Genomic DNA, 24,560 nt, shown 5'->3' with positions numbered 1-24,560 from the left:
ATGTAAACGTACGTTACAGCTTGACAAAAAGCTATTTGTGCTCTCAACAGCGGTCTGAGGAAATCACAGGCTGCATTGCATATCCAATAACCTGCAATGTCAATGGGAAACATGACAATTGTACAATATATGCAATAGAGGAACCTCTGAACAATGGCGTTTTTTTAAAAGCTGCTCGTTCATATATTGTCTACATGTCTTGATGCCATAATAAGCGGCATGTAAATGCTGTCAACCTTTGTGAAATGGAAGCAAATTTGGGATATTTCTCATCGCCTTCAAACGAGTAACTTGGTGAATATGCAAGACAAAAGATTAACATGAAGAGATTGTAGAGCGTTAGTGCACAAATCGTTGCCTTTTACGATCCGTGGCCATGCATGCAATGATCCGCGGAGTATAAATAGCTCGTGTGTTTGGAGTTGTGGTGGATTTGGCACATTCTTGCTTCGGGGTACAGTGTGAGTTAGGAGATTTCTCCTTTCCTGTTTAAGCCGAGCTGTGGGTGGGTTTTTTGTTTTTCCCACACCCCCTTCTCTTCTTTCTCGAGTCTAGAAGGAGCTGCGACTTTCGTGGGCTGCCCGTGCTCTGTCCCTCATATTCTCACGTCTTCTAAGCCCAACAATAGAATGTGCAGCCAGAACAAAACACAATAGAGGAGGGTAAGAATAGGTTTGCCCCTTTTTTCTGGCAAAGGAGGTCCCATGATGAGGTGTTAAGATGTTAAAACACCAAACTGAAACCTTTTGCAAGGAATCATGTCTGCATTAACCACAGATACTTGTGGTGAAAATACAAACAAAAAACATGCTCTGACAGATATGCATTGTCTTTGAAACTGATTGGTGCACACCAGAGACAGCTTTCTTTAGAGCCTAGTCTCAAACAGTGTTAGACCAGAGGACACCAAAAGGCGAACAGCTAGAGGAGGTTATTTGTAGGCGGATATAGCACGATGTTAGTGCTATTCATAAATTAATACATTATTCACCCACAAACCGGCCAGGTGGCTCAGCAGTAGAGTGAGCGGCCCAAATCCTGGTTGGGGGGGGGGGTTGACTCAGCCCATCATACCTCGTGGATCGATACAATTGGTACCACTTTGTGGAGAAGTCAATATTTTTTGTTCTCGAGAGATACTCACCCCCGCCATAGGAATGCGGGATTTCCACGACAGGCTCAGGTCTATAAATAGGAGATGAGCACGTCTGCCAATGCTGGGCATTTAAACAAGAAATCACTTTTAATTTTACACGCGGTAAACCCATACAATGTGATGCACTATACGGTACCCTCATGGTTTTGTTGTAAAAATGTTGCCTGCAACTCATTGCACTCAAAGCTGATGAGATTAGATCTGTCTAGTAGTTTAAGAAAAAAACATTGTCTGGAGGTTCCCATGGGCAGAGAGCTACATGGGGCGGTTGAGTTCACAACAGGGGAACCCATGTGAATATTAATGACAGACCTTCTCACTTTACAAGCTTACACAGAGTGGATTTGTCAAAACATTAATATAATTCCACTCCTTTGAAGCATTCCCATAATAGAGATGTGTTTGTAATATTTCATTTACAACACACACTGATTCAGAGTGGTAAGGTAAGGGTCAAACAACCCTCTCGATCAACAAGGCATGCATGGGAAGGCCTTCATCCAGCAGTGTATTGACAAATGGATTATAAATCAATGCGGATGCAAAGCTCACTTAGCAACAGTATATTTTATGCAGTGCCTCTTTCAAAATAATCCTATAGGCCCAGAACATGTAAGTAACTTGCATGTACCACCCGGAGTGGCAATTTCTTTATTTGGTAAGTTACAGTGGGTTACATTACAACGTTTTCAAATCACGAGGTTAGCATTTAATTTGCTTTTGTTGACCATATAACGAATTTTATACAAGTAGATTGTCAGGAAAACATGCTGTACAGTGGCATAATTGATTACTTCATTGCGAAAATGAGTATAAAAGGTGAAGAGATGAGTGGATGATGTGGTTGCATTTAGTATCATAGTGAGAAATGAGGGCGGAGAACATATTTGATAGTTTGCATCCAACGGGGACATGACGAAAATGGAGGAGTCTGGGAAATTGATCCCCAATGAGCCCGAATGAGGAAATTAGAAACGAAATTGACTGTATTCCTCAGGACACCCCAGTTTATTCGAGTCATCTGTGTCATCAGCCAATTTAACACAGGAATTTATCACAGGTTGGTGTTGATACAAGTGAGATTTCCAATATCGCCAAAGAGAGGAAACAGCTAAATACAGGCAAAAACAAGACATCATTTAAAAAAAACTAGTTCAGGAGTTTGAGACATTTAGACTGGTTTAATAGCAACGGATTCAAATGCCTCGAGAAGCAAAATGCTAATTTAAACGTATGTCGCCTCTTTTGAGTAATAAAATACAGTACCATTGTAATGGAAAGTTATTGAAAGTAGGGGGGCAAAATAAAAAAAGAGAGGAAAAGTTATCTGAGACCACAAAAAGCACGTGACAGAATCCGTGTGGTATACAAATGAATAAAAAAACACGAAAGACAACTCAGCGGAAATGAATGAGGAAAGAAATTAGAGAACATCGCACAATAATTGAAGATGTCATAGCAAGTCATGGGAGCATGAAAGCAACACATAGGAGGTTGATTATTGGTAGATTGCAGATAGTATCCGCAGAGGCCAAAATAAAAATTGAACCCATGATAGAAGGAAAAAAAATGAAAACTAGCGTCGGAAATCAGTGCAGCGTTTTAAAAGCACCCAGACTTAGATGAACTGCAGTATTCTATGGGTCTTTCAGTAAAACCACGTAGATAGAAAAATAATAAAAATATCACGACGTTTCGATCGCAACACGAGGCGACGTGTGGGTTTAGTTGACGTGATTGTGGGTTGAGGCATGGTTGATAATTTCATTCATTAATATTTAGTGTACCTACAACAGCCCGTCTTTAACGTGGGAATGGTCGGTAAGCGAACACATTGAGCTCTATGGAGGCCCGTCGTGAAGCGATTAGTCGTTAACAGGGGCGGTCGTTAAGAGGGGTTCTACTCTACACTATACACTACACTATACACTACACTATACACTACACTATACACCACACTATACTCTACACTATACACTACACTATGCACTACACTATACACTACACTCTACACTACACTATACACTACACTACTATACACTACACTATACACTACACTATACAATGCACTATACAATACACTATACACTACACTATACACTACACTATACACTACACTACATTATACACTACACTATTATACACTACACTATACACTACACTATACACTACACATTGGGCTCTATGAAGGCCATCGTGAAGCGATTAGTCGTTAACAGGAATGGTCGTTAAGAAGGGTTCTACTGTATGACTGTAATTTGAACAATTTTATACACATTAGTGTAATATCATACGTGTAAAATGTTCACATGAATAATTAATAATAATAGTCAAAGCTAAATAATAGTCAAACGAGAGGACAACCAAGAGCAAGCAGGATGATGATGGGGTGCTTTCTGAAATGTCTAGTTGAAGACTGAAAGCAACTCCAGTACCTATGTACCTAAAGAATAACGTGTCCAATTAGTGCGAATTTCCTGCCATGACGTAAGGATTGGGAGCATGGACAACGTGAAGCAAAAGCTGATAATTACACAACGAACATTGGGAGGGAATGCATTCTGGGAATAACACCGCGAGATAGAAAGTGCTGGAGTATAGACAGAGACATCATATTGATTACGAAGAAAAGCAGCCTTGAGCAAAGCACATCCTGAGGCCGGTTCTAGACTTTAATGCCACAGGAGGGAAGCACTCGAGAAGACCACTACTCTGGAGACACAGTGACGAGATTAGCTCGTGCTATAGCAGTGACAGGCATTTAGTGGCACCACAGGTACTGAGAGATGATCACGAAGTGGGAAGGCTTTCATCCAGCAGTGAATAGACCATGGCTGTTGCTGCTGCTGCTGATGATGATGATCATGATATTGAAAAAAATTTCATCTCAGATGGTATCAACTTCTTCTCTGAGCCCACACGAAAAAAAAACAGACTGTCGACTTATTTGGCACCGGACGTTTAATGTCACCTTCCAGGGTCGTTTCAGCCGCCCTGTAATATGATCCTGTGGGCTGCGGTTATAAGTGCTCACTTGGAGAAAACAGATCACGTTTTTCCCTTCATTACCGCCACGACCCCGCCAGCAAGCAGGGATCTTGCTGGTAGGGTCGTCCACGCTGTCGATTGCGTTCCCTCCTACCTCCAGTGGCAATGTGTGTGTGTGTGTGCAAGTTTCTAATGGGGTCGAATGTCCGCCTGTCCTCCCATGGGAGTGTCAAGAATTTAACAGCAAATATAAACGGCAGCCCATTTATCTTATTGCTTATATGTCTCCCTTTGCGTGTGAGGGTGACCCACTCAAATTAAGAGAAGGCACAAGTCGAACGATGATGTGATGTAAGAAGAGGATAATGTGAGGCATTTTGGTTGAATACGGTAATCCAGGGCTGGTGATCTTTCAACATCAGTGATGCCATGTAAGAATTGCGCAAGGCTCGGATAATGTGAGGCCAGTCAGTGGAATACGGTAATCCAGGGTTGGTGGTATTTAAGTGTGTAAAGAAAGGTTATCATTAAGTGGTGTGCAACAGTTTCTTAAAGCGCTGTAGAATTGCATTTAGAAAAATGGCAGTGCTTGCATTGGTAACCTTCAGTACCGATAGGCCTAATACAGTACGCATACACTCAAGTGGCATTAAATATGTGTTTAAACTAAAGTATTAAAATCCCACCCACCCAATACAATGCAGATGTTATTTTAACCATAGCATGTCTATTACATCTCTTTTTGGGTGAATTTGAGCATATGAATGGCAATTGTTATTATATTAACCGTATACTTGTGCGTAATTTGAATGTTGTTTTAGCATCACGTTTTGACCTCTGCAGATTTAGTTCTGATGAAATTTCGTTGTAACTGGCAACTTTTTTTCACCCGTGGCTACACACAACGGGAAGGGGAGCAGAGTCAATGATATAATTAATTGGAAAGGAAAAAAAAGGACATGAAATGGAAGACATGAACTAAATGTGGGAAATAAGAAGAAAGGATGGTAGGAATTGAAAAACAGGAGCAAAGGGTCAGGCAGGCGAGGGGAGGGAGGAAAAGGCGACATGAGGGCCTCGACTCTGCGCACAGCAGCGTCTGTTTTCACAGGGGGCGGCGGAGGGAGGGGAGGGAATCAGAGTGGGGGTGGCCACACACGTGTTTTTTGGGAGGCTTCAGCTAATTTAGATGTACTGTATCGAGTTTGCGTCGCTATGCGTGAGAGCTGTCAATCGGTAACATCTACGTGACATCATTAAGCGAGCGATAATAGCGCACACACAAGGAACTGCAATTTCCATCTTCACTTAGTGGCTGTTTTTTTTATTAACGTACAGTAGTTATTTCCCATTAGATCAGGAGAGGTGAGTTTGATTTCTGGCCACTGCTAGTATCAGTGGCGAGTGACATCTGAACTGGTCCTGCGCATCCACCCACACCGACCCGCACTGGTGATGAATGGTCAAAGAACCGCATGACTGACACGGTGTGTGGAGGTCGTCATTCAGCAGTGGATTGAGAAAGGGCTGTAAATTATGTTGTGATAACGAATCGATGTCTACCCTACCCGTACCCGGCCGGGTCCGGGTAGGGTACGGGTATCGGGTACCTGATTGCGACCTCTGGGATGAAGCCGCGTTGCAGGCGCGGGTGGGTTGATTCTAGGAACTTGAATTGTGAGAAGAGACAAGACGTTGGGAAATGAGTGACAAACGGTGACTCACCAGTGACTCACGGCCTACCGGGTACGGGTAGACGGGTATCGGGCAGGGTACGGGTATCGGGTACCCGGTTGCGACCTCTGACCCACGGCGCTGTGCAGCACGAGGCTGCCTCCTGTTGGCAGCACAGCCCCTGAGCCAATCCTGTGCTCTCACGCCACGGCATGCATTCCCTAGAAACGTGGGATCATTTAGACCGGTGGGTTCCCAACCTTCCTGATCTTGCGAAGCGCTGCCAACCCGCAAACAATTTTCGCAGACCAGCATGCAGTGAATAATAAATACAGTGGCTTGTGAAGAAGAAGAAGAATAATTATTATTATCTGCAGCGAATTATTTGGTGATGCTGCGTTGGTAGTGGTGCACAAGCACAAATAACAAAAAGCACACCTCACACGTTCGTCAGTAACAATGTGCGGCCTTCATACGAAATATACACTAATTGGTGACGTTTCGGGCAATGACCCTTTTTCAAAGCAATCTAGCTCTCTGGCCTGCCGATGTGCAATGAAGGAGGGTCATTGAAGGGTTCATTTTTTCGACTGTTTAAAAATGATAGTACTGACCTCTACCAATGAGACAAAATACTAATACAGTATAGTCATCTACTGTCCAATCCTTTGTAAAATCCATTGCTGGATGAAGGGCTCTTTCACCTGAGTTGGTCATGGGGGTGGTTTGACCATACCCCGCTACGTCTCTTTGACGCTGTGTATCATTGATGGATTTTTGCTGTTGTAATGATTGATGTGGTACACGACCTGTGGGACTTCTGCAGGCGTTAGTGCCTTACCACGCTTGTGGGAGATGGCAGCGGAAAGTTGCGTAATGTAGAGACCCCCAGATACCGTCCGGGCATTCAAACGCCTGTGACCTAGGAATGAGCAATGCGCTTTGATAATGAGGTATGAGCAAGTTACGCTCGCCTGGTCTGCTTCTGAGAAGGCCCGAATGGTTGTACTAATCATAAGCTGTAGCAGAATTCGTCATTTTAACCAGTGTTGTTGTGTAAAGTACAACAATACAGGGTGGTCCAGATGTCTTGTGACTCGTAATTAATTTACCCCCAAAATGTTTTTTTTGCTTTGCATATTCATTTTCGTTTTAAATAAACCTTACTTTTTTATTTTTGATTTAGAGAATAAAATGGGGGTACAAGACATCTGGAGCACCTTGTAGGACCGCAACTGTAAAATAGTTTGTGCATAATAGTCTGCTATCACAATTATACTCTTTGGTTCATTCGGTAATGTCACGCTGACGCGTCAGCAGTTCTCCTGCTGTGTTTGTCTGTTGCGATCGAAACGTCGTGATCTATTCATTTTCTATCTACGTGACTTTACCGAAAGAACCGAGGAGTATGGATTTCTGCAGTCACGAAAGCTTCAAATCAAGATATCACAACTATATTTACCACCCTATTTCATCATCGTCGTCATCATCCAGTGTTCATCCACTGTCGGGTGTCAGGCCTCGCCACGCTGTGACGATCACTCACGCTCCTGTGACGTCACAATCCATCTCACTCCGTCACGTGCTCATCTCATCGCCCCACCTCCACGGCGGTCGACCTCTTGGACATTTCCTCTCCTCTCACTGCCACTTTGTCTCCAGTCTCTGTCATCGGTCATCGCCCTTTCTAGAGTGCCGATATGTCCTGCTCAAGCCCACTTACTCTCCATAACAGCCAATATCCCAGTACGCATGGAACCCTTGGGTCGATGTTGCCCCAGAGGTTCCAACCACATGCTGACGTAGACCCAACGTTGTGTGTTTACTGGGATCATCTCTCAAATTGTCTTTCCTTTCCCTCTTTCTTTTCTTTCAGTGTAATTCCAAGCATGCATTTACTGCGCTGTATAATGAGGAGTAAAGACTAACATTTGCCAGCCTTTTTTTACGAATCCATTACTTGATGAAGAGCTCCCATGGGGTGTGATGTTGGCCATGGGGTTTGTTTGATCATACTTCACCACACTGGTTAGCGTGGCCTGCTGAATTATAGTGGGGGAGGGGGTGAGGGAGTGGGCGCCCCAAAACAAGTTCAGATATTACTTGGAACAAATGTGAGCCTTGGTAGGGAATGGAACTCAGGTTACCAGGCGTTAACCACTCTGCCACAGCCCTCCCTATATACTGAATGCAGTATTTACACACACCGTGTTACTACTGTAAGTGGCAGCGATGTGTGTCCCATGTGCTGACCACACGGCCATAATTACCAAACCCGTGATGGAGGCCGTCCTGTCCAGCCGAGACCATGCATAATGTTTCTTCATTATCCACCTCCTCACTCTCATGTCAGCTCGTTGCGCCGTGAATGAGAGGCCACCAACGTACGGTGCTAAAGGGGAACGAAGATAAATGATGGTTAGCCCATTGTGGTCTTAGGCGTAATTGTGGCCTGCTAATGCGTCGACATGTGATACATTGATCGATTGTTTTTTTCTCCGCAACAATCAGCTGTAATACAATGAAGGTATATATATGGATAATAACCTTCGCTAAGTCATCCGACATTTGTTTCAAATTCAGCTGATGGTAATTTTATACATTAAAAGCTTAGTAACCATGGCAACGGTGGTATTATGTTTGAGCCAAGTCAGTGATTATATTGTGTAAGAAGACCTATTGCAAAATAATGTAGTAACTATAGGCTCACATTTATAATCTTATAATATTTTCACCATATAATTATTCACGTGTTTTGGCATATTTTGTTTTAAACTACATATAACTATTTACATGGAGTGGTGAATTAAACTAAACTTTTGTTTTATTTTACCAGCTAAGGCACACTGACAGCGATATAGCTCTTATTTAGAAGTGACCTGGCCATAAATGATAGCTCAACGAAGTGGCTTATCGTTTGTAAATGTATAGCAGCCAAATACTATAAGTGCATTTTTTGAAATGTGGAGAAAAATCCATAAAAAACTCAAAATATACAACAGGGTCGGGATCAAGTCCCATGTCTTCCTGCATATCAGGCGAGGTAGTTAACATCTGGCCAGAACTAACATTAGTCGCGATTGATATTCAAATTGGTCCTACCCACCCCTCATCAACCCACACTGAGCAGTGTGGTGAAGTATGGTCAAACAGCCCCATTAATGGCTCTGTATGAGTAGGCCTCCATCAGGCAGTGCATTTAGAAATGTCACGGATTTGTTTTTTTTTAAGCACTCTAATCGTCATGACTTTCATCAAATAAAAACAAAATTGCATAAAATAGACACATTTTATCGGTCAAATGTTAGGCATTGTATTTGTCACGATCATATATTGGTGCTCACTGATGTGACTAGCGATGAAGTGTGATTTCCATAATCTGATGAGGGTCTTATTGTTATCCTCTCAGTATATTTCTAACTGGCTTATCGAACAGTGATGATATCACGTTTAATTGGTAGCCTATGTCAGTTGGCTAATGGGTATGGTATGTCGGTATGTCACCGTGTAATTGAAGGATGCTGAATGTGCACAGACTGTAGAGTGTAGACCATAAAAAAGTGTGGGGGGGGGGGGCTCCCTGCTCCCCCACCCTCACCACTACCCAGAGCCCCCCTCCCAGCACAGAACAGCCCTCTTTAGTCCAATTATAATTAACAGAAAGAGCAAAATTATTTTAAAATAAATACATTTCTTTAAACCCTATAGCATTTTGAGGGAGGGCTTAGATTACAATTTAGCTTAAACATGAGCAGCAGGCGATGTGGTGTGTGCTTTGTTGTGCTGAACGTAGCGGTCTCTAGTGGCTGCAGAGGTCACGAGAGCCCATAAAAAATATATGCAAGTCAAAAAACTATGCTAAAAGATTAATAATATCTTTAATCGTGAAGCAGTGGCCATATCCGATTAGAAAATAGGTGATACTATCTATAAACACACTGCTCGTACAATATACTGTAAAGTATACAAAATTGTACTAAGATTGAAAATGGCAAAATGGGCAGTTGTTTTTCTTCCGATTGTGAATTAGAGTTGAAGGGAAAGCCGCGTGAAATGAACCCATTACATACAACATATGGTGTATGAATCTACAGAATGTGAGATGCATCTTTATCTCACATTCCTTCGTGTTGTTTTATGGAAGGGGTAAAGGTTACCAGTTTATCCGTCAACAAAAAACACGTCAGATAAATTACATATTATTTTTGTTTAAGGTTAAAGCTTTGACCGTAACGTGGCTACTTGATGCGTATTGCTTATTCTGTTTAAGACAACAGTTTTCTCTGAGAAGGCTATATATTTTTCATCACGTGCAATCGAAAGGCTCGCGTCAGCAGCATTTTAAGTGCACATTTATTACCCACCCTAACCATCAGTTACGCTGTATAACATCTTGAAAATGTTGGCTGTCATTAATAATCCAAACATGTCAAATTGTGTTTCTGTATACAAAAAAGCATCACAGCTGTGATTTTAAATTGTATTTCCAATTTTATTCTCCTAGTAGCGTCAGGTTTAAAAAATATATATGTCCTGTATAGTTTTCTTTCTCAAAAATGTCCTGATTGTAAAGAATCCTTTAGAAACGATGACAACTGCCACCTTAACACCATTGGAACCTCATTTGCCAGTAAAAAATTATGATAATAGTTTTTTTACCCTTCTATCTGGCAACAAAACTGACACCTTTTCTACAAGGAGTCATGTTTGCATATACTACAATACTTGCAGCCATAATGCAAACAAAAAACATAACTCTGATAATATATGCACTGTCCTTGAAGTTGATTGGTCCACACCCGAGACAGTTTTCCTTAGAGCCTAGTCTCACATGGGTTGGACCAGATGACGCAAAATATATTATCAGAGTTATGTTTTTTGTTTGCATTATGGCTGCAGGTATTGTGGTCTATGCAAACATGACTCCTTGTAAAAAAGGTGTCAGTTTTGTTGCCAGATAGAAGGGTAAAAAAACTATTATCAACCGCCACCTTGTTAAGGAACATTTCACCGAAGCAGATATCTTTGGCCAATGAAGTGCAAAACCAAATGTAATATGATGGGGTGTTCTGTGTGCAGTCATTGGTGACCAGGCTGAAACCATCCACCTGTGACACTTGAAACCCTGGGTTACTCACATGCGGTCACCTCAATTCAAATCCAGGTCTCAAACAGTGCCAGCCCGCAACTTTGAACTCTCAACCAACCTGCCACCTTCCTAACAGCATCGGTTCAAAGTTCTAAAAAAAAGCAAGCAGATGCTTTGCAGTGACTGTTCACCGGCAACGACAATAACTAATAACATGAGACATTCACGGGATGTTACAAACTCTGATTAATGTTTCCAGACATCTGGAAAATACGAACGCAATTTACAATTTGGCTCGATGTTGATTTGAAAATGTAACTTGAAAGGAAGTGTTGTTCTACTTAGAAAAACATAATTATTGGGGTTTGTTTCCATATGCTTGGGGGCTACATTTAAGAAGTGAACTGTAAAAGAGATTGAAAGAGTTGAACATCGCATGGCAATGTGCTCGTAATATTTTCTGGCTGGAAACACTGATGGCTTGAATGTCACTGACTTCGGAAACATCACTATTCGAGCTCATTATTTATTTATATATATTGCGTTCGTTGTGAGCAACAAAGATAATGCAATTTGAATTACTTCCCTGCCTCGTGAATGGGCTTAGCTTGTTCAACGATTTGACATACTATGAAGTGCTGTGAATTATAACCGTAAAAGTGTTCTTTTTGAAGTCTATAATTGCACCATAATTTTTTTTACAAAGTCTGCATACAATGTGTTTTATTAGCAATAAAAATACACTCGTAAATTTTGGCAGTGGATTTTTTTTATTCGTTTGTGTTTGATGTCAGTGGGAACATTTACTGTGCTATGTGCCTCATAATGCAGTCGCTGAAATGGTATTTTATCTTATACTGCACTGCCATATTGTGTTGAGTATGTACCAGTGATGGTAAAAACAGCGCAGTAACTTTCTATTCAATTCACATGAAAACATTCTCCGGCAACAAGAAGATAGTGAACACATATACAGTAGTGCAAAGGAAATAAAAAAAAACAACGGTGATCTTGGACAAAAACAGCATGGATATCAATGATTCCTTAAATAATTCTAGACGTCCACATTTAATGCCAGTATCATTGATGCGGGCGCCTCTCACAGTTGCTTACTCGGTTAATTCTGTGAGACTAATTGTATTGCCCGTACCTTAGTCGGTAGCCTGAGCGCAAGGTCTGCCATTGACTTTGAATTATGTAATTCCGTTGGCCTCTTTAAATATTCTGTGCGCTTGCTGAGACTTCACCGGGTCCGCCACCCTGCAGTGCGTCTCCTCCTCTATGGCTGGCAGCAGCTCCGTCCGCTGACAACAGAAGAAGCCTCTGCCCTTGGGTCTCCCGTGCTAACATCACGCGCGCCACGTGGCTGTCTTATACCAGGACTTGCAATACAGTAAATTGCATTCTTTGGATTGTCTTAGCTCCGACCCCCCGCCGACCATGTGCGCGCGTCTTTGACTTCGGGTATAATGTGGCTTATACGTAAATGTTTCTGAATTGTGTCATTAGGTATGGAATGGGTTGTTGGCCTAGGGCTGTGCTTGCGGTTGATTGTGTTTTTTGGGGGGGGGGGGGTTGTTTTGTTTCGTGGACGTCCGTGGTGATTTTAGCCGCAGAGATGTTGTTCTTACCGCGGTGGCAAGATGTTAACTACCTCGCCTGGTATACAGGAGGCGTGGGCTCGACCCCGACCCTGATGCTTGCTGTATATTTGGAGTTTGCATGTTCATACTCCCCCGTGGTCGCGTGGATTTTTATCCGGGTCCTCCAGTTTTTCCATCCACATTTAGAAACATGCGTTCAGATTGTTTGGCTTCTATACATGTCCTTGTGATAAGCAGTTCATGTATCATTTGTAGCCAGGTCGCTTCTGGAAAAAGAGCTATGTAGATCAGTGGGAATTACCTGGTAATATAAAAAATTGTCTAAAATAGTTTCGTTTAGTTCCACGCAGATCACACGGTGGGCGTTTTTCCCCGCAGATTTTTTTATGGTGAATTTTATCCAAGTCTTCTCGCAAACATTCAGAATCAGAATATTTATTTATAGTGGAGGAATTCCTTAGTTCTAGATTTGAAGCTTTCGTGACTGCAAGGATTCATACTCTTAGGTAAAGTCACGTAGGTAAAAAAATAAATTTTAAAATACTAAAAGTAATAATACAATAAAATAATAAATCACTTTTCGTCTCAAGAAGCTGTGACTTCTTGTCTCGTTGTCTGTTAAAAACTCTAACAGATAGGTGAAATTCCTCCCCGTGGAGGGTATTAATTCTAGATTTGAAGCTTTCGTGACTGCAAGGATTCATACTATTAGGTTTTTTTCGGTAAAGTCACGTAGGTAAAAATAAAATGTTAAATTACTAAAAGGCATAATTTATTATTATTTTTATTTCTAGGAATTCCTTAGCCCAGGGATTGACAACCTGCAGCTATGGAGCCGCATGCGACTCTTTAAGGACTCTGCTTCGTGGCTCCCAGCACTACAATTGCAAAGTAAAAAAAAAACTGCTCCTAATTATTTTCGATAAACGGTGAACGTCTCCAAGCCCAACAATTATTTGTAATGCGGCATTACAAATCGTTGTGCGTGTGCCGATCTTAAAATAATTATGACAAAACAAAATATGGTTTGACGTTATTAATTAAGGACCGTCTTGTATTCACATGCATTGCGACTCTCAAAATATTTCGCTTTTTTGTACCGAATTCGAAGAAAATGTCTCTTCTTGTTTTTTTTGTTGCCGACCACTGGCCTAGCCCAATGACTGCGATTGATTACAACGAGATGGGCAAGATGCTCACATTCAGTCCGCTGTTTAAAACATCTGAAACTGCTGCCCGTGAAGTGAGGTAGAAAAATTATAATAGATTTATTATCATTTTTCTACGTGACTTTACCGAAAGAACCAAAGAGTATGGATTCCTGCAGTCACGAAAGCTTCAAATCAAACCCGTGAGTCTACAATATTTCGCATAAATACCCACGCAGTATACGATCCTTATTTACGCACTGTATATTTCTTAGCTATTATATTCCACACTGTGCACTATAACCGTTTCCTTTCTAAAATAGTACTCTATTATATTGTTATATATTCTGTAGCTACACACTGCATTCGTGTAATCTGTTCCACAGTCTGGACACGTGCAGCCAGCCCCCTGTTGTCGACCCACCGTTGGATGAGGGCCTTCAACGGCGAGTGGACACACGGGGGTTATTTGCCCGTATTGTTGGCCATTGCAGGTTAACGAAGGCGTTGCAGCAAAGCACAGGCAATGGATTTTGCTGCACCGCCCTCTGCTGCTGTACCCGCTGCTCCACATGTTAGGCGACTGTTATTCGCTGGGAATCTCTGCGTGATGCACATGCGAACTGACCGCGGCACTAACATCGGGATCGGAATCTTTATTTATCCTGCAGAAATCCGATGAGCTATGTAGTATGGAATCATAGAAGGCGATGCTATCTGTGGGTGATTTGTTTATTTTGTTAAAAAGCCATAAATAATATCCCACTCCCAGCTAGAATTGCCACCTGTCCTGGTTTTTTTCCAGGATCATTCTCTCTTTGAGGTAGCTGTGCTCCAGGGAGAGGTCAGAATAATGCACAACTCAAAACAATTGGCTTACGTGTAGTCCTCATCTCCTCTGGTATTGTGAGATGTTCTTCTTCCCATGACATGTCCCGTTTTGGTTGTGTACCTCAGAGGTGGCAACCCCCACTCCCAGCGCTTGCGGCTCTTGCGAAGGGAGGCTGCGCATAAATCCGTCCTACCTCCCTGCCCGTGGATGCCCTTTCGGCTGCCCCCTTGGGATGGAGGCTCCTGCTGGAATGACCTCGGAGGACTACGCAGAGCAACACGTAGAGGTGAGCGCCTGTCCACTTGCCCGAGTGCGGCGAGTGCATCTGTCGCGGGATGTGTGCGAGGCACATCGTGTACTGGCATATGTCGACGCAGTTGATCAGCTGATTCGGCATCAAGATGATGTGAAATGTATGAGTTTCATGCCATCTTCTTGGCTCTTTTGGTAAAGTCATGTAGAAGGGAAATAATAAAATAATAAAAATTAAACATGTGAGAATTATTTTATTATGTTTAATGTTTATTATTTTATTATTTCCCTTCTACGTGACTTTACCGAAAGAACCAAGAAGATGAATCCCTGCAGTCACGAAAGCTTTAATTCGAAATTTCATGCCATCCTTATGTTTATCATGTTTGTGCATTTGTATACCACCAGGTATACGTACAATCCATGCCTTATTCTCCAAATTGTTTGATGCATTTTCCCCCCCTCCACTCCCCCCCCATATTTTAAAGCAAAAGTTGGGGGTGCGTCTCATAATCTGTTAAGTGAGACCAGATATGTATGCCTCTATCAATTGTGAATGGGGCACAAGTTTGGGGTTTTTTTACTTTCCTGAGCATCGTTTAATGTGGAGAATACGGTATTGTGCTAATTGTGCTAATTTTGCCACGGCAGACATTGTAAAAGTGAAGTCATGGTCCGATATCAGTTGTAACGATAATGCAGAGTGCACATTTTTGGCATTTTATTGTTATGATTTTTTCAACAATTAATATTTTAGTCCCAATTTAATCCAAGTTTGGTCAGTTGGAAAATGCAAATGATATATTTCTATATTCACAACGAATGCAAATAAAACAATTACTAGAATTAAATTGCGAAGTTTTGTGATTGAAAATAGTAAACAGTACATTGACAACGTTTACACGACTGCATGTATTTTCAGTTGCAAAGACTTCAAATATATTTGGAAACGAAACATCATCAGGAAGACAAGGAGATGGCAAACATAAAATTCATTTCCAAAGATATGAAGTCGCCCTCTCAACCCCACATTCTTGCAGGAAACAACTTGGCGCTGATGGAAAACAAACTCATGCCAATGCACTCTCTTGGGTCTCCGGGCCACGAGATGGATGCGAAGGCTTGCACGAGTAGGCAAATACGAGGAGAGCCTGGCATTGATTTCAGAGCCGTGTGTGGCACGGACAATGCTCACGGCCTAATGGACGGCACTTCAGAGCCAGTCGATCTGTTAGCTGCCAACTTGGAAGGAAACTTGCTGGGCTTGGCAGATTTCGCTTGGCACACCTCAAACACGAACGCAACCCCGAGCAGTGGGGTCGGCGCCAACGCTGATGAATCCGTGGACGGGCTCCACCTGGTCAAGGAGGACGCGGGTCTCGGCGGTCTGAACGATGGTGCGGGCGACACCAGCTGCTACGAGCGGCCACCGCCCGTGTCGAAGTCCGGGGCCGACTGGCGCGCCGTGCTGAGTCTGCCCGCGCTGGAGGGGTGGCTGCGGGACGCGGCTGGCAGGGTGAGGGCCCTGGCGGACTTCATGGGGAGCGACGCGCGGCGAGCCACGCACCACGTGGACGCGTGCCTCATTCAGCTGAAGGTAGAACGCGCGCGTGCCCCAGTCCCGCACAGCGCCCACGCTGGTACCATGCTACAACTTGGGTTTTTTCGGTAAAGTCACGTAGGTAAAAAAATAAAATAAATCATGGAAATAATAAAAATAAAATTATAAATCACGACGTTTCGGAGGCATCAGGTGGGACCGTCACAGCTGAATTTACTGTATTAATTCAGCTGTGACGGTCCCACCTGATGACGGAAACTTGTGTTGCCTCCGAAACGTCGTGATTTATTATTTTATTTCTATTATTATTTCCATTATTTATTATTTATTTTATTTTTTACCTACGTGACTTTACCGAAAAAAACTTAAGAGTATGAATCCTTGCAGTCACGAAAGCTTCAAATCTAGAAACGCACTACAACAACAGCACAGCACTTATGCCAGGCTAGGTGCACTTTTTTGCCACGTGACAGTAGGAAATGGGACAAACGGGTCTAGGTGTTGTGGGTTTACTGACCGAGATGGCAGGCAGCTATGAAGCCTGCCACTGTCATGCACAAATGTTGTTAGCCTTCCCACGCCGTGTCGATCCATGGGGTTTTTATGGTCATACTTAAAAACGGTGGTTGGTGGAGGCGGGGAGATTGACGTAGAAGCATTGAAGTACCATACAGCAATTAATTTTATTACACTGCCCCCTACTGCACACATTGTCTATGTTGTCACAAATGTGCACAAATATACAGTATTTGGTGACGAATCGACGCTTCTAAGTCTGGAGTTATTTCTTTCAGGACTTCCCCAGTCGATATCACTGACATACACATTGATGCAGTCAGTTCCAAACAAGAAATGTGCCAATGATGCTATACAGTAAAACTTTTATTGAGAAGGTGGCATGCTGGGATACAATTATGTAATCTCTTTAGTTCAATTTCCCGCATGGTCCGTGTTCATTTTATGTGCAGTTAACTTAACATTTCAGGGCCTTTGCATAGGTCTCCTAACTTCTTAGGGGATTTTTTGTTCGCAAAAGTCATTCCATTTCATGAAAAATTAACTCTACTTGGTTTGAGTGATGGGGCTAGTGCGTGCATCTCGTTCCATGAGACACACACACACCTCTAAGCGATCAATAATTTCATTAAGGTGCATGCAGAAGCCACACCTGCTGTAGATCACGGCTCATTATTGCTCCAGTGATTTACTTGGCAGCAGCCAAGGCCAACATTTTACAGCCAAAATCAGGGCAGGTTAAAAATATTCCACGTGCAATGCTTTAAAAGCACACACTGGGCTAAATATATTTCTAGAATAACACAGGAACACAACAAACACGGGAAGCTGATAAAAAGGCACCTTGTTTTGAGGGAAGTGTACCCTTTTTAGGAAACATACAATGGCATGACTTCGCAATGCAGACACATGATAATTATTATGTTCTTTTGTTTTATTTCCACTACGGATTTCTGCACTGGTTTAACCCAAGCTGACTTCTCTATTTGGTAACCAGCCATTTGAGGTTGCAATAAGTCGCTTTAAGATTTAAGTTTGGCCAGTTCAATGAAAAAAAAATAATTCAGGCCTGTGTTTATTTGGGCTTAACTTTGCATTTTTCTACTTTTACTTGGAGGCTGTTTTATTTATTTTTGCCATTCCATTATGTTTTGCTCTACCTCTGTCACTTTGTGTAATTTATCTGTCTTGTATTGTTTGCATTCAGAAACTGGTTTGGAGCATCATGTATTTATTTTACCCAGGTCTCTTGGAAAAAAGACGTCAGACCTCCAGAGGCGTTTTTTGGTAATAAATAAAAACTGTCTTACATGATACATTTAAGTTTCCCTTTAAAATGCCAATATGGAATTAAATTGGCACTTCCTGAAGGTTAATCGTTTGTCAGTGTCAGTGCACTTTTACTCATCCCAGTGACCTGATTTAATCTGACCTCTTAAGAACCACGGGAAGTATTTTTTGGGGGGATGTTCACATCTCAAGCTCTTTCAAGTGTGGGTACCATTCCATTTACCTGCAGACATTGCTCTTCTGCTAGAACGCTTATGATGTGTTAGAAATACCCTATAATTGTGCGTTCATATGCTGTACCTTATCATTGCACCTGGTGTAATTGAGAGGTGTAATGATTCGCCCCGTGGAAATTCAACAAATTGTTGTCTTTCGGGATCGGTTTCGATGCAAGGATCGATTGTGTATCCTATATTGTGGCGAACGTATTGGCCACTCTTGCCTGGAGGGGTCAAATTTACAAATGACTGTACAGTAAATACCACGTCTATGGATTAACTTTAAAATATTAAATCTTACGCACACAAGCCCGTGCGTGTGTTATGAGCTGAAGAATTGATGTTAATCGATCAATTAATGCATTGTTATACCTATTAATTGTAACCTATATTGACTCCTTGCGCACATGTTTGCATGTGCGTACGTATGCAGCCCTGTTGGTAATGCTTGGATGAGGACCGGTCCATACAATGTGGGTCATGGAGGTTATTTGACCTTACGTCACTACACTGGTCAGTGTGGGTTGGTGAAGGTGGGGGGGGGGGGGGGCATAGATGTGGTCGGATAGAAGTACAGGACAATTGATCTTCCTGCAACGCTCTCTGCTGCCCACCCTGTAGCTCTGCAGCCGTCTGCTCAGACTTGCACTTTATCCAAACTCAATCCCCTCTGCTTAACTCTCACGATCTGATGGTCGCATTCCAGGTAATTTAGTCAGAGGGCAGACCTTTGCTTGCCACAAAATAACTTAATAACCGCAGCCATAGTGAGATGCATACTTGATGTGGTGTGCTGGGTGCGGAAATATTTTCCAGGGTCGCTGAACTGGATAGACCCGGGCTGAAATTACGCCTTGGTCATAGCAACATCCAGTGATGCATGCGACTGTATCCGTGTGTACACATTGTGTTAAGGATGGATGAGCACACATCGGCTCGCTGTCACACAGCAGAAGAATCGACTTGAGTTCAAAGAGCCTTCGTTTAATCAGGGGAATGGAGCAAAAAGTCTGGCAGTGCGGTGCGACCCTGTTGGGAATAAGCACGGTTCACAGGGTGATTTACACAGACCGCACCGCGAGACCTCGGAGCATTGTAAATGTGAACTTTGCCCACCGCTGGTGCAATGCGTTCGCGTCCTGCTGCTGCATAATGCTCTTTTTAACACTGCAGCTGAACGTGCTCTCCACGTGTGTGTTTTGTATTAGCAAGCACTCCGAATGTGCTTTTTGTAACACAGTACTGCGGGGTCGACTCTGCCCTTCATCCCTCCTGAGTTGATCAAATGATTACCACATTGTGGCAAGTCAACAGTGGCTGTCCTCTGGGTAGACTTACCTCCCATCTCGTCATAGGAATGTGGACTTTCCACCACTGGCTTAGGGTTTTTATTATGTTTTATTTTTATTATTTTATTACTTCCCTTCTACGTGACTTTACCGAAATAACCAAGAAGATGAATCCCTGCAGTCACGAAAGCTTTAAATCGAAATTTCGCTTAGGGTTGTTAGCAAAACATTGGTGACATCTCATGGACATTTGAGCAGGAAATCGCTTTGGCAGTTATGCTTTGTGTTCGGTTCGTGCTCTGTTTTTATCTTGAAATATAATGTGATACTGTGTTGTGTATTTAATTTCCTGCCGCACTCATTAACAATTCATGACATGCACACATAAAGTGCACGCATATGCATCTATAAACACGATACACATATATAAAACATTATGCTGTGCTGCGTTTTCAGTGAATTATATCTAAATTGCATTACTGCAGCCTTGATTAAATCTCTCCGTTCGCTCCGCACAACACTCGCCAATTGAAGCCGTGGCGTTGACACGCATACGTATTACAGCGCTCACCACCGAGTGAACGTTTTTTGGTAGGGCCGTGTTCTCTGCGCGTTAATAGCGCACTCCGTATGGAGATGAGGACATCTAAAGGGGCCATCTGTTCCCTGGAATTTTCAAGCTCCTACCAAGCAACCGATTTTAACAAAGGAGCCCCCAGCTACACAGGCTCTCGCACTTGGCCGTGTAGCCGGCTTAACAGGGCTGCTGCCAAGAATGGGTTAAAGGGCCTATGCAAAGCAGGGTGGCGTGGGAGGCAGTGAAGGACTTTCAAAGTGGCCGGTTCAGGGTTGTTTTCTTCTTTTGCTGCTGCTGCTGCTATGGGGTGTCACGTGGATTTAGATGTTATGGTTTTGAATTGCTCCTGAAAAGAACGCAACCGAGAAGAGAAATGTGAAATTGTTGGTGAATGATTGTGCAGTGCTAGCATCGGGTAGAAGAAATAGTTATTTTTTAAAATATGGAACTTTGTCTTCCTGGACTTACAGTTTTATCCTGAAATCGAGGAGAGGTGGGGGGGGGGGCTGGGAGCCTGAGGCAGAGCGATGGGAGCCCCTTAGTAAAGGCAATGAAAGGAATAATAGCATCAGCTGGGACCCATTTGTCAAGAAAGTAGAGTAGTAAAGGACTGCCCTCCACAACCCTTGCCCACTTTTAAAAAACCCCCTCTGCCAAGCATGGGTTCTCAAGCCGCAGTGAAAAGTGACAGCTCTGAGTTTAAATGCTTGGCGTCTACGGGATTTTGTGCCAGAATTCTTGTGCCCATCCTTCACCAATCCCCGCATTGACAAGCATGGTCAAGTATGGTCAAAAGTGCCCAATGAATAACACAATTTAGAGAGGCCTTCATCTGGCACTTGATCGATAAAGGCCTGTGAGCCATTGTGTTAATGCCAGGAAGTTTTCTGGAATGCTGATATTTAGAATTCGGTAAGGCCACGCAAATTGTGGGGCTATAATTGCGTAATTTCACCTTGCGGTTAGTATTTGCTTCATGTCGGCAGCATCTGGCAACTATTTGATTCACAATGTATTACCAAGGGCACCCCATTCTGTTCGTTACCATAAAATCTGAAATTGTGTCAAGTTATTTTCCCCGCCAACTTGGTGAAATGCTAACGTAAACATCAAACATGCTGACCTTTCATCAATTTATCTTCAGGATTTTCTTCTTACATAAAACACTTCATGCACAAAATTGCAACCTTGTTTGTAATTACTACCATATGTATACCAAAAAAAAAATTCAAGGAACAGAATGTCAACAAGGAAAATGTCTGTCCTGTAGTATATCGCAAGCATACTGTGCGACCCTGTTATAGTTAGTGTATGCTTGCACTACAGTTTATGAGAAATAGTGTTGCTGTTTACTAAGCGTTTCCTTTAGAGCTGGGATGTCCTATTACTCGACCGATGATTGGTTGATTTACTCGGATAGCACGGATATAGTTTGGAAAAAGTCTCGTGTTTGTGAGGAGCCACGACAGCTTCAAATATCGCTCGCCACTAACGGGAATCAAACTCAGGTCTGTGGGTTCATAGGGCAGCGTGCTAACTGCTGTGTCACCGCCCCATCCCAAATACATTAACGCATATTTTCAAAAATCTACTGACAACGGAGCGTTTTCAGATTAATTATAATACAGTTCCCATTAAAAAAAAATCGCATGCAATGTTCCCCCCCCCCCCCCATTCAAACACACGCCACGGATTTGCACAAAGCAGTAGCAGCAGATACTTGAGCCAAATTCGGCGGAGCTGCTCTTGACAGCACAATGCGGAGACAACTCGGTGAGAACGATTGTAGCGCCACCCCGCAAAATTCTGATGCAAGGCTTCAACAATTCTCATGGGGATTGGTCCCACACATTGCACGAGGGCGTGGGAAGTTTTGTTTACTTGTGGCAGCCGCTTGCCGCGAGCAGCCGAAACGCAACCATCTGCAATGCTGCGCTCACTCACAGCTCTGGCATTTCCTAAGACTCCAAATTATCCCGGAGAGAAGAACAATAGCTACCCCCCCCCATCTCCACCCACTCCCACCCCACGGGATCCAGCCCACAGATAAATTCAGTCCTCTCGCCGTGAGCACAGGATTGTTGTGACTATAGAGCCCTCATTGTGTAAGCAGCCTTGCCACTGTTATGGTCAGTCACTTAATCGTAACCATGGGGTTCTTCAGTGAGAGGGACGGTGGCGGGGCGGGGGTGGCATGAGGAGCGTTCACCGCCTTGTACGCCACTCATACTTTGTTAATCTGGGGTGGGTAACTCAATCTAGCATGGTAAAATAAAAAATGTAGATCGCCTTGCTTTGACGTGGTTTTTTAAAAAAATCCCTGTGCTCAAGACTGTCCGAGTGTGCTTGTGCCCTTCCTTCTCGTGGGCCTCACTGTTGTTTGTAGAGCACTGGACTATAAATACGGCATCGTTTTCCGGCTAAATTACCCAGAATAAACATTCACTGTAATTTCCTATCCCAGAGTTGCAGGGCATATTCTTATGTGGTTATATACATGTATTTCAGGCTTGGCGTGGCTTGTGTTCCTGATCATTTTCTGTCACATTCCCAGGATGAAATAAAAACACAAAAACTATACGTTTGGGCCTTCCTTTGACCATTTCGGGGAACGGTGGTTACAGTAGTTAGGGGCCGTCCATAAATGACGTCACGCACCTAGGGGGGCTCAGACATTTGTGATGATGTGTGACGAGGGGGGGGGGGGAGTTTGAGAAATGTGACGTCACATCAAAATGCGCAACTTTAAATAAATATAGACAACTCGTTCTACTTAATTAAATAGACTTTTTAATAAATGTTTTCTACTACAACATCAGAGTGCAGCGTCACATTAGATACGCACTACAATGACAATAATTTAAAGCGATTTGAAGCATGTTTTTTTTGGGGGGGCAGAGCTTTGTGACGTCATATTTGAGGGGGGGGGGGTCTGACTTTTTGTGACGTCGTGTGACGAGGGGGGGGGGGGTCAAAAATCGTACAAAATCGCGTGACGTCATTTATGGACGGCCCCTAATAGCACACTGCAATGAACCCGGCATCCTGAGTTTGATTGGCTCACGGCGGCGGCGAATGGTATCGTTTTTTGGTTCCCTCCCACCTTATCAACCCGAATCGACCATCGTAGTGAAGTATCGGTCAAACAACCCCCATGATTGACACGACATGTGGAGGGGGAGGGGGGAGCCATTCATCCAAAAGTGGATTGACAATTTGCTGACACTTGTCTGCCTTTAACCATTTAGGATGCAGTTCAGCGAGCCCCCACCTCACCCCATGGAATGTCATCACCACTGCTCACGCTAACAAAAACGAAATCCGGTAATTGGACCAGCTGCGTTGAAAGTGGCAAAATCACGGACGCCACCAACGCTGTACGGCAGGGGTAGGGAACGTCCGGCCCGTGGGCCGTATGAGGCCCACGAAATCATTTGGGTCTGGCCCTGCCAAAGCAACCGCAGGCGGGACTTGAAATTCAATAAAGCTAGGAGCAAACCTGGAAAAGCAGTTGCGAGTAGCAACATCTTCTTGGTTCTGTCGGTAAAGTCACGTAGAAGGTAAATAATAAAAATAATAAAATAATTCTCACGACGTTCCGGCCACAACGCAAGCAGCCGTCCTCAGGTGAAGAAAAAGTCTGTCGGGAAGACATTCAGACGCTGTCTTCCCGACAGACTTGTTCTTCACCTGAGGATGGCTGCTTGCGTTATGGCCGAAACGTCGTGAGAATTATTTTATTATGTTTTATTTTTATTATTTCCCTTCTACGTGACTTTACCGAAAGAACCAAGAAGATGAATCCCTGCAGTCACGAGTAGCAACATCATCAATACCAGCTAACATCACACGCCCCACCAAAGAGAAGCAGTTCCAGCCATCACATTAGGGGTGAGTTAATTAAATACTATTTGGTTTTTTCGGTAAAGTAACGTAGGTAAAAAATAAATAAATGAAAAACAACAAAATTAAATCACGACGTTTCGGAGGCAACGCAAGCTTCCGTCTTCAGGTGGAACCGTTACAGCCAAAATCACCGCATCAAGTAAAGAGAGCTACCTACGTGACTTGACCGAAAAAACCCAAAAGAGTATGAATCCTTGCAGTCACGAAAACTTCAAATCTCGAGTTAATTAAATGTTTGACCAAATTTAACAGGCTCATTTTTAAGTTGATAATTTTCTATGGCCCGCGAATGATGTTATAAACATCCAAATGGTCCTTTGCAGAGAAAAAAAAGGTTCCCCGCCCCTGCTGTAAGGCGTGCATGACAGGCAGCAAACTCGCCAATTCCAGCGGCTCTCCCTCCCTCCCTGTCGGAGTGGGTGGGACTGGGATGGGATGGGCACGTGCGCTGGTGGCGGTG

At 43.2% G+C, this 24,560-nt stretch overlaps 1 protein-coding gene across 1 annotated transcript in view; it reads left to right on the top strand.

The window, feature by feature from the left end:
• Positions 1–24,560, top strand: part of LOC133347166 (uncharacterized) — a 77,628-nt gene that overhangs the window by 569 nt on the left and 52,499 nt on the right. The window contains exons 2-3 of the mRNA XM_061559203.1: positions 14,617–14,777; positions 15,666–16,340. Of these exons, the coding sequence (XP_061415187.1) occupies positions 14,617–14,777; positions 15,666–16,340 (836 nt within the window). The remainder of the gene's footprint in view (positions 1–14,616; positions 14,778–15,665; positions 16,341–24,560) is intronic.

This window comes from Lethenteron reissneri, chromosome 25 (assembly GCF_015708825.2).
Source record: "Lethenteron reissneri isolate LAM-NWPU_2019-01 chromosome 25, ASM1570882v1, whole genome shotgun sequence".
Lineage (NCBI taxonomy): Eukaryota > Metazoa > Chordata > Hyperoartia > Petromyzontiformes > Petromyzontidae > Lethenteron > Lethenteron reissneri.
Note: the sequence above shows the minus strand (reverse complement) of the source record. Positions and strands in the feature narration are given on the sequence as shown.